General features: G+C 35.8%; 1 protein-coding gene across 1 annotated transcript; it reads left to right on the top strand.

Moving 5' to 3' along the window:
* The first annotated feature begins 116 nt into the window (after window positions 1-116).
* On the top strand, window positions 117-11298 carry DACH1 (dachshund family transcription factor 1). Its single transcript, XM_019610826.2, has 3 exons — window positions 117-252; window positions 786-937; window positions 11113-11298. The coding sequence occupies exons 1-3, from the start codon at window positions 201-203 to the stop codon at window positions 11281-11283; spliced, it is 375 nt and encodes a 124-aa protein (XP_019466371.1). The 5' UTR covers window positions 117-200; the 3' UTR covers window positions 11284-11298.
* Window positions 11299-11756: the final 458 nt, after the last annotated feature.

The following is an 11756-nucleotide window of genomic DNA, read 5'->3' on the forward strand; positions in this document are numbered from 1 at the left end:
TTCCTTCACTTACTTTATAATCCACTCACAGATTATCTATGAAACACTAATCTTAGAAGTCTTCAGACTCGGGGAGTTTTCTCCCATTGTGATGTCACAACTGATCAGATCTGGTTGTTATGATGATCCCACTAAGGAGTTGAACACTAATTGTTAGAACATGTCTGTGTTTAAAAAAAATTAGGCCAGTGATTATAACCATGCTGTTAATATCATTTATTGTTCAGAGCATGTTTCAGTTGTGGGAATCAGGTATACTTTTTTGATTAAAAATGCCTAGACAATCTGTAGATTTTCTCTGCTTGCAGAATCTTCTAACCTGTAAATGAAAGCATTGAGTGGGAAGGGTTAATTGTATAGCAAACCTCATATTCAAATCTTTCTCGTATATGAAATATATGTCATGCTAGCAAATATTCTATTGTCAGTTCAAATAGAACACAAACTAAAATGAGATAATTGGTAAGGTGCCCATAAAGTCAGCTTGAATATTTTATCACAAGTATATGTGAGATAATATTTGTTTTAAAAAGATTCTATGGCACTGTAAACTCAGTCTCATTAGAGACTGCATTTAAAAGGCTTATAAAGTTACTCATTAATGTTATCTTGTTGTATCTCCACAGCTTTTTCATTAAAGAAAATTCAGCAGAAAGCATTTTCTCCTGATAGCAGGAACCAATTTGCAATAAATGTTCTGGAAACCACTAGGGAAGCCATTACTGAAGTCTAATAAAAACAGACAAGCGTAACTTGTTCTATATTTTTGTTTCAATCACATACAGATGAGACCCCGCTCTCCACACCAACCGCAAGAGACAGCCTTGACAAACTTTCTCTAACTGGGCATGGGCAGCCACTACCTCCAGGTTTTCCATCTCCTTTTCTATTCCCTGATGGATTGTCCTCCATAGAGACCCTTCTGACTAACATCCAGGTAGGCCTTTCTGTAGATCAGCTTAAAGGAGTGGAGAGGAGCCAGTTGTTCAGATTTGTCTAAATTAATACAACAATTTTAGCTTAATCAGTTCATAAGATTATTTGGATCAACTAATTTGCTGAAACTTTCTAGTAATTTGGGATTTAAAGAAGCCGCAACAAATGAATGAATTTAGAAGCTGTCAGTTACAGCACATAAAAAAATAGATTGTGTATTAAATCACAGCAGAGAATTTGATGAAAATGGCATTGGGATGTTTAACAACATTGGTCTTAAATGCTCTTTTTATTACAGGCTAATGAAATGTATTCTTACTTTTTAGGTTTATCTCATTTATTAAACAGAGAAACATTTCTTTAATAAATAGTTATTTCAAATTGCTGGAGTGCCAAGGTGGAAATGATATTTAAAGCTATTTGAAATGTGTCTCTCATAAAAGCAGTCACAAAAAAGCACTTCTTTTATAAGTAAGCTCATTTCACTTAAAGTACTGTCTTCAAAGAATAGACTTCAAAGGGTATTACCAAATTTTCTGCAGATTTCCTATTCAATAGTCAGAATGTCTATTGTGTGTATAATACAGCCTGATTCAAATATTGTTCAAGGTATACATTTGCCTAGATGTTAGTGTTTAATATTAGAATGAAGAATTTTTTCCCCACAAATTCAGTGATCATGTGTTCTCCAGGTGCAATTTTTGCAGCAGTATTTTGAATGAAGAAGCAAAATGTTAGTGCAGGAAATAATGCAGCCATATTGTACTCATTACATACAACCTTTGTTTGTGCAGCTTTTAACTTCCAATATACTTCTTTTCCTGCAAATGTGTCAGGTCATTTCTGTTATATTCAGCAAGCACTACACAACATAGGGCCAAGGCCTCTTTGCTTTGTTTTCCTAAGCAAACTCTTTCAACTTTATAGCCCTTTGGACTTATTTTATGAAAAGTATACAGGATCCCTTTATTAGTGATGTTTTGAGTTCTAACAATGAAAAAAGATAAAACACAGTTGCTATTTAGAAATAAAGTATTATATCTGCATGATTCAAAAGAACATAATTGTAAATTGTGTAGGTTTTTTTGTGTGGGTTTTTATTTTAGTACTTGTAATTTTCAGATTTTACATAAATTATAAAACGTAATTCTGCAACACTTAGCATTCTTCTAGCAGACCAGTTGAAATCTAGAAAGAATATTTTTTTTCAAAGGTATAAAAAAAGTTAATAAACTATCTAATGTTTTAGCTGTGCGTGCATGTACAGTAAAGTTCCTAGTAATTTTTTTGACAAATGTGTGCAGTCAATGTTTCTAGACAGCAACCTAATGAGCAAGGCATTCAGCATCAACAGGTTAGCTAATCTCGTGATTGAATATGAGAGTGCTGCACAACTTCAGGATAAATGACTAGGATTAATTTGCCAAGAATGCATTCAGTGTTGCTTTACAGAAAACATGAACATGAAACTCGGTCATTGCTTTCATTGCTTTTTTAAAATTATTTTTTAAAACTAATCTTATGTGTTGAAGAGATAAAATGAGAGCCAAGATCGTAAAGAAACTAGAGACTTCTTTTTGCTTTTTTTCATTGTGTTTTTTGACTTACTGTTCCTTACTTTGAGTTTCAACATCATGAAATCACCTCTCAGGGTAAACGGGTTGCATGTAAAACCATTTGGATTTTTCAATATGTCTCTGTGTTCTCACTGTATTATTTCCACAGATATCTGGGAGCCCTTTCACATACTATCAAGGCATGTTTTTTGTTGGTTATTTTTTTTCCCATACATTTAAATCCCTATCAGGACTATATAAAAAAATACTTTATTATATGTACCTATACATATATATATATATATTTAGCTAACTTGATTTTCCTACCTTGATAGAAAATGATAAGTATTCTCTTTAAAACAATAGAGGCTATTATAATAGCCTATGCATAGTGGCAATTTCTCTTATCAATAACATTTAAACAGTGTTTTCCACATTCTGTGGTAATTGTAATGAAAGGACTACCACAGATACTTAAGTGAACTATGGCCCAACAGTTTCATAACTGAAGTACAGGTACAAGTTCAAACTTCTTAACAGGATTTGTGAAACAGGGAACTTTTGTACTATGGTCACTGCTCACAATATGGTTTGTGACTTTATTAGGAAATACGTAAGTACCAGCTGAAAACCATGATGCTTCAGTACATGAGACAGAACTCTTGTCATTAAGTCAATTTTCCTTTATTCTCCTTTAGTCCAGGCACATCCTTTTCAGTACAGAGGTATAAATTACAAAGAAGAGTGGAACATCAACCTTCCTCACCATTCTCTTGTTCCAGCTACACTAAGAATAGGTTACTAGCAACTGAGCAGATCCAACATTCTAGAAAGGATTATTTTGCCTACAGTTTGTTCCCTGCCTCTGATGTTAAGGTTCTTTTGAATAAGAAAACAGCAAAAATCTAGCCAAGGTCTAGATGAATGATTTTGCTGTTCTCTTTTTCCAAGCATCACACATGACCAAAACACAGACATATCACAGGACAAATGTAAATCTGCGTGTGAAATGCAAATGAAATGTACCTTCATTAGATCATAGAATTGGGGTACATATGTGACCTGCCTCATGTTGTGGTGGAGAATGTCTATATTTTAGAAATATGAAGGTCATATTACTACATAAGCAAGCAACCTCAGGCTACACAAACCTGTGAGGATGTGATGGTGTTATGATCTACTGTCCTGACTCAGTTGTGTGCATAATATAGAAATTGGGTGCCTCCAGAAGAAAATATGTAGAGTCTGTCCTGGTTTAAAATAGAACAGAGTCAAGGTATCTATGGGCAACAGAAACTCTGATATTGAACTTTGTCAGAGTGAGGAGGAGCCATGGGGACAGTCCTTTTGAGTTAAGTAGAAAATTAGTGAACGCTTTTGATACTTGAAAACTGTGTGCAAAAAGTTGTGCAGATGTTGATGAATTTAGGTAATGCCTGTCGATTTAACTTATGTAACTCTGTTTACTTCCTTTAAAATTGTCTACAAAACACTAAGCAAGTCTTCCATGCGTATTAAATCTAAATGAATAAATCTTAATCCATTGGTGTCCAACCTTTCGGCTTGCCTGGGCCTCACTGTGTGAAGAGGAATTGTCTTGGATCACGTACATGTAGGTCACTCAAAAAGCAATGCCTCCTACTTATTTTCATGGAAACTACAATAGATACAATGAGTACAGTACCTCTGTTTGATAGAACAAATTCCCAGCTACAAAACACTGCTTTTCAACATAGTTACACCATTAGCTATGCATTTCTATTAGTGATGAACTTTAGCCTGCATGCCGTGATCATCAAGACCTGCACCAGTAGAGGTGACCCACTGTCACGTGTTGCCACTCCTGAAACACACCACCTAACACTTCTCTGTGCTCACATCCACTGTTTGGTCTCCATAAACATTCAGCAAGAGTTAATCATCGTGTGAGTGGGTGCCATTTTTTCTGTAAGGAAGAGTTCAATGACACCACTTTGCTTCATATACACTTCCATATCAGATGCCATTTTATGTCTGCCCCTCTGCTGCTATCTGTCACACAGCAACAACATGTAACAGAATATTGGTGGGAAGGTTCAACCTCTACTGCCAATACCAACATCTGCCTCTGATGTTGTAAGCCAATGTAATAACACAGGAGAAATTACTTTTGGAGCAGCCTTCATGAAGTGTATAATATAGTTAATGTATGTAAGTAACAAAACTTATTTTAATTGTTAATATTTTTATTAAAACAGTAATTAAAAAGAGCAAAAAACCCATAAAACTAGTGGGATATGTGACCAGTTTTTGTGAAACTAATGCATCAGTGATTTGATAGCAGTGGTTCCAATTCTTAGTGAGTTCTCAAGGTATGCATTTGAGATTTTTTTATGAAATTTTACTCTTCTGTGCTTTGTTCTTCATAATAATTGTTCACAAATAAATAAATTGTACAAAAGGAATGACAGGAATAAGGCATGACTGTGAAGTGAGGGTTATTTTTCTCTTACAAAAGTCTAGTAAAGAGACATGATCAGATTTTTTAGTTGAATATCTCATTGCAAATCTATACATACCACTTCAAAAATGTATTGTTGAATGAAAATGGAGTTGCAAAAGTACCAAAAAATCAGTGTTTTTTCTGGCAATCTTGAAACCTATTCTCAAATTCTTTTACCGTAACAGAAAACAAGGTTACTTTTTTTTTGCTTTTCACAAAACTGTGTTTAGCCATTATGTCAAAATACATACAAGTTTTTTGCTATACCTTGAGCTGGCACTGCATTGTGCCCTCCTCCCTGTGCCCTGGTTTCAGCTCAGACAGTGCTAATAGCTCACTGATGGATTGCTGTTGTCAAGAGATGGATGTATGCATAATCCAAAACATGGATTATCCCTTTGGCCAGTTTAGGTCAGCTGTCCTAGTGTTGTTCCCTCCCAACTCCTTGTGCCCCTTCCTGCTTCCACTCAGGGAGGCAGTACCTGAAGCTGAAAAATCCTTGACTCTGTGTATAAGCATTGCTCTGCAACAACTAAAATGTCAATGTGTTATCAACATCTCTAAATCCAAAACACAACATCAAGAAAATTAACTCTATCCCAGCTGAAACCAGGACTTGATAAATATTTATTGAAAAAATAAAAACTAAAATAAAAAAGCACCACTAACAAAAACAAAAAACAAAAACTCAACAATGAACAATGTTCAATTATTTGTACATTTAAAGAAAGATAATCAAAATATACGGAGTTTGGAACAAGCAAGGTTAAGTCTTTCTGGGAACTGCTGGGATAGATATAAATTATTAACTAACAAAATATAATTAAATACACAAATAAAACAAATAAGATGGGGCCATATTTTCTTATTCAGCTGTATATCTACACATTTAAGAGGAAGAGAAAATAAATTTCCCCAGAGAACTTTAAACAAGTGATATGTCTGTTCCTTTCCACTGTATATTTGTTAATTTCTTCCAGACTAAATTCTGAAAGTCTGTGTGCAACTTCAGAGAGGATAAAGGGTAATGGAAGGTGGATCACAGCAAAATGATATGTAGGTACTAGTAAGAAGGCTGAAAATATTTCCCTGTCTTTCACATAAATTCACCTGTTGGAGTCATGACCCAGTTATGCCAAAATATGTTACAGCCACAGCCTTTCATGATATTGCAATATTCCTGGATAATAGTAATGCTATTTTAGGCTTTTAGAGTCTAAATACCTACTGACCATGGGCTGATTTTCTGTTAATAACTAAGTGATGAATTAATTGCACTGATAGTTATGTTTTTCCATTGACACAGTCTTGTTGCTAAGTATTTTTCAGAGAAATATGCATAATAGACTACAAGTATCCCATTGATGTTAATAAAAGAAATGTATGATTGCACACAGAATTCCCTTGTGAAAACAAAGAGAACAACTGGCTTTATTGTTGTGAGTCTCCTGTGCTGTTGCACTATGTTGCACATCTGTGACTAAGTGCACAAGAGAAAAATAGTACAAACATTGGTAAAGTAAAAATCACAGTTTCGCTTTGTGTTTTGCTATTTGTCTTCTGATAAAACTAAAGAGAAAATTATTTTTCACAGAAAATAGTAATGAACAATATCATGTTTTTACCAATGATGGAGGTTTTCAATCTAAGATATTACAAAAATGTCTTTCTTAGAGTCATCTGTAGTTATAGTCATGCTGTGTTACATTCCTTTGCACATGTTACTAGGTTAGCAGTCAGATTCAAATTGCAAATGTTCAGAATTTAACCTGTAAAGGTTACTATAAATTGTTTATATGCAGTTGTTTTTTACTTCCTCAATAATGAAAGCATAAAAATTATATGGGCAATTACTGGAAGTAAAGCAATGTCTTCTAGACAGACTAGTAAGTCTTCTAGATGAACGAGGAAGGCCATTTTAAAGTCACAAATAACTATGTAGCTAAGTGTGTAATCCATAACACAAAGTAGTAGCTAGAATGAGAAGGAACTTCTAAATACCTTTTTTCCTCTATAGTCAACACATGATTTTATTTATTTATTCATTTATTTTTAATAGAGATGGGTAATACTGGCTTTAAGATAGAGATGCATTTAATTTGTAAAAGATCAGTAGTCTGTCCTAACAAGATCGTGTTTACAGGTATGTTAGAGATAACTATTAGTCAGTGAATGGGAAGAAACATTGACCATGCATCAAATTAATTTTTTTATTTAGAATATTTCTAGAAGACTTATCAGTGGAAAATGTCAAATCAACAAAGAAAACAAAACAAATATATATATAAATATATATATATATATAACAGCTACACAGACAGGAGGATTGGCATGCCATGTTTAAAGCCTTGCTCCTGATAGAGCCATACTGTATTAAAAACAAATCTGGAACCTGAGCATGTTCACTACAATTATCATTATCCAGCCTCCATAACATCTGACCTTCCCTAAAGGGAAATATTTTTCTTTTGTTAATGTCCTGTGTTGCACTGCACTTCCCATTGTCATTGGCAGCATATTGATTTAATATCAGGTTAGAGGATTAGCCATAGCAAATACAAGTTGGACATACTGTATTTTGTATAATCTTTTACAGATGATCCACTGGGAGAATTAATAGAATTTCATGCAACTCTGAAATTGCTATTCCTGTTCCAGAGGGCACTGATGATTTTTAGATGCTGTACTTTTTAGTTGATTTTCTCAACCCTTCTTCATCAAATACTGAAGAGATACTGAATGTTTCCAGTATTTTTGCATTAGAGATGTCATTGGCAGCAACAGCACTTTTGCATATGCATCAGTTTGGCTCTAGTGCAGATTTTTTTCTACATTGGACGCCTACTGATGTGCACTGATTTAACTTCTAAAAATGAAACTTAATTTTGTGTAGCTTATAAGTAGTCCCTAGTGTGTCTTGGCTCCAAAAAGCTAATATTTTTCAGACATAATCAGGAGCAATAGGTAATGTATTACCATTAGCTACATTAGCAGAGGGTTTAAAAAAATGAAAGGTTGAAGGAGGAAGTATGGTGCAGAAATTCAATAGAAAATGTAATATGTTTTTAGCAGCTTCATACTATGCAGCAATTTTAATATAAAACTACACGTCTGTGTTACACTAGAATTATTCTCCATGTTCATTCATGGATATTTAAAAACACAAAAATATTTGTTAGCCAAGGACAATAATAGTTCAACAGTAATTTATTTTAAACTGCTACTGATAATACAACCAATCAACACATTAAGTGGTGCCAACATTGGCATCTTGCTAAATGATCTCTAGACTTTGCACTAGGAGTGCATCTTTCAAAGATAAGTCAACGAGCAATCAGAGCAGAAAATTAGAATTTGGTATCTTAGCATTAAAATACAGCTAAACTAAAGTTTTAATTGGGGTGATCTAAAAGGGCACTTGATGTAATGATCTCTTTCATTTGTTACTAATTGTTTATTCCTGATGAAGAAGAAACATGTACATGAATGTAGTTGAACTGAGTAAAGATGGCAGTTGTTTCAGCGGCTTGGTTTTATGTTTAAATAAGATGAATAGCAAGAATTTGGGAAAGGTATTTGAATCTTTGAAATCATTTGACAATATGCTTTTAATCTACAAGTACTCTTTATATAATTTCTCTGTATCTGCTTTTTTTACTCGTGATTTGGATGTATCATGTGTCCAAGTAAGATGAATTGGAGGAGATTAAAATACTCTAGACTTCCAACATAAACTAGAGGCAGGTATTGATATGATAATTCCTATCTGAATCATCCTCAGCAATTTTACTGATGACATCAAGCTGTGGGGTGTGGTCAGTGCACCAGAGGGATGGGATACCATCCAGAGGGGCCTAGACAGGCTTGAGCAGTGAGCCCAGGTGAACCTCATGAGGTTCAACAAATCCAAACACAAGGTCTTGCACCTGTGTTGAGGCAAGCCCCATTACTAACTAGAGTATGAAAGGATTGATTGCAACCCAACTGAGAAAGACCTGTGTGTAGTGGTAAATGGGAACCTGGACATGAGCCAGCAATGTGCCCTCACAGCCCGGAAAGCCAACCATATTCTGAGCTGCATCAAAAGAATTATGGCCAGCAGGTCGAGGGACATGATCCTGCCCATCTACTCTGTTCTGATGGGGCCTCACCTGGAGTACTGCATCAAGATGTGGAGTTCTCAGTACAAGAGAGACATACACATTGCAATGTGCACTTGCAGCCCAGAAGTCCAACTTTGTTCTGGGCTGCATTAAAAAAGGGGTGGCCAGCGGGAAAGGGAGGTGATTGTCCCCCTCTACTCAGCTCTTGTGAGGCCCCATATGGAGTACTGCATCCAGGCCTGGGGCCCCCATACAGGAAGGACGTGGAGCTCTTGGAGCGGGTCCAGAGGATGGCCACCAAGATGATCAGAGGGCTGGAGCATCTCTCCTATGAGGAAAGGCTGAGGGAACTGGGCTTGTTCAGCTTGGAGAAGAGACAGCTCCTGGGAGACCTCATTGTGGCCATCCAGTACTTGAAGGGAGCTTTTAAGAAGGGAAGCTTAAGAAGGGGAACGGCTGTTTACAAGGGTGGACAGTGATAGGACATGGGGGAATGGTCTTAAACCGAGTCAGGAGAGGTTTAGATTAGATATTAGGAGGAAGTTTTTCACTCAGAGGGTGGTGACGCACTGGAACAGGTTGCCCTAGGAAGTAGTGGATGCCCCATCCCTGGAGCATTCAAGGCCAGGCTGGATGTAGCTCTGGGCAGCCTGGTCTAGTGACTGGCAACCCTGCATGTGGCAGGGGGGTTGAAACTGGGTGATCATTGTGGTCCTTTATGATCATAAAGGATGGTGAAATGAAAGGAAGGTGATCATTGTGGTCCATTATGGTCCCAGGCCATTCTATGATGATTCTATGATGATAGACCTGTTGGTTGTGTCCAGTGAAGGGCCACAGAAATGATCCAAGGAATGGAACGCCTCTCCTATGAGGATAGGCTAAGAGAGCTGGGGCTGTTCAGCCTGGAGAAGAGAAGGCTCCAAGGTGACGTGATAGCGGCTTGTCAGTCTCTAAAGGAGAGCTACAGAAAAGAAGGGGACAGACTCTTTAGCAGGGTCTGTGGTAATAGAGCAAGTGGCAATGGCTTCAAGCTTAAAGAGAGTAGATTTAAGTTGGATATAAGGAAGAAGTCTTTTATAGTGAGGGTGATGAGGCACTGGAATGGGTTGCCTAGATATATGGTTGATGCCCCATCCCTAGAGACATCCAAGGCAAGACTGGATAATGCCCTGAGCAACCTGATCTAGCTGTGATGTCCCTGTTCATTCCAGGGTAATTGGAATAAATGGCCTTTAAAGGTTCCTTCCAACTCTAAGGATTCTATGATTCATAGAAGGGGATTTCAAGTGAATGATAATATTAAAAATCTATTTTACTTTGCATTTGCCTTTGGAGCTTTGTATTTAGCTTTATATGATTTTCTTTAGAAGTCATCTAAGTTTAACGGTCAACAGAAAATATCTTTGTGTTTTAGTTATTTTGTTCTTTTAAAGAAAACTGCTAAAACTGAAATCATGTTTATAAGCACATTTTTTTGAGTTACTCTTGTTTGATATTTTCAAATGTAGTCCTCTGCTTAACATATCAACAACTTAATCTTAGTCAGAAACAATATGGAATGTAGTAATAATGAACAACAATAAGGAGTTGTACTGGAGACTGAATTTGCCTTTCTTCAGTTGATAAATAATGAGACTGACAATTCGCTGTCAATAAGACAGCTCTTTTTGTTGTCACTAGCAAGTGGCTTGTATAGGCTTGTTATCTTTTATCTTCCATGAAGAATAAACCTATCCCTATAACTTTTTCATATTAGTTTTACATCTATTTGAAGATCAGCTTGCATCTTCTGTGAAAACTTGACTCCACTTTTTTAAAGATTTTTTGTCCACTTGTTAAAATTCACTCCAGTTAGATTTTGCTCTTGATAACTGGGAAACTTCGAACCAGTAAAAGGATTATTTCATTTGTGGAATCTCATATGACTAATCAGATATAAATAATAGAAGTTTTTTATTATGTCATCTGTTGTAAAATTCCTCAAACATTACGATATCAAAGTTTTTTTGTTGTTGTTGTTGTTTTTTAACAGGGTCTACTAAAGGTTGCTATAGACAATGCCAGAGCTCAAGAGAAACAAGTCCAACTGGAAAAGACAGAGCTGAAGATGGAGCTCTTCAGGGAACGAGAACTGAGGGAAACACTTGAGAAACAGTTGGCTGTGGAGCAGAAAAATAGAGGTATCTTAATAAAGCAAACATAAATACCTTGTAATTTTTTTTCCTTAGGAAACCTAAACAAGCATTTGTGCGTCATCAAAACTTTCCTCCAATATTCCTGTTATGTACAAGCTGACTGCAATGCAGGAAGTTTTTCAGTCTGCCTGATCCTAATTTTGCATAGGATCTGCATGAAATTTAGTACAAACACCTTCTTTTTTTTTTCTGTATTTGTCTTGAATATAACATTACAACATATCAGTAATACGTAGTGCAAATGTAAACACAGAAGGTGCAGTTATGGACTTTGGCAGGTTGCAACCATTATGAAAAAGGATAGCTACTTAAAGCAAACACAACTTTATCAAATTTTAGTCTCTTTGAGGTGTTATGAATTCATCTCTGTTGTTATGTGGTAAGAGTCATATACTGCATATTTAGACAATGTGTATGTAATAAAATATGAAGTTAATAGTAATACGTAAGCATTGTATAATGCAGTAGGTCAAACATATTT

This window comes from Meleagris gallopavo, chromosome 1, assembly GCF_000146605.3.
Source record: "Meleagris gallopavo isolate NT-WF06-2002-E0010 breed Aviagen turkey brand Nicholas breeding stock chromosome 1, Turkey_5.1, whole genome shotgun sequence".
In the NCBI taxonomy this organism is placed as follows: Eukaryota; Metazoa; Chordata; class Aves; order Galliformes; family Phasianidae; genus Meleagris; species Meleagris gallopavo.

Bases quoted from the DNA above. Each gene is read 5' to 3' on its own strand.
- DACH1 (XM_019610826.2), top strand. From the start codon at position 201: ATGCTGTTAATATCATTTATTGTTCAGAGCATGTTTCAGTTGTGGGAA. The intron at 253-785 runs GTATACTTTTTT...AATCACATACAG, and splicing joins GTTTCAGTTGTGGGAATCAG to ATGAGACCCCGCTCTCCACA. The intron at 938-11,112 runs GTAGGCCTTTCT...GTTTTTTAACAG, and splicing joins CCCTTCTGACTAACATCCAG to GGTCTACTAAAGGTTGCTAT.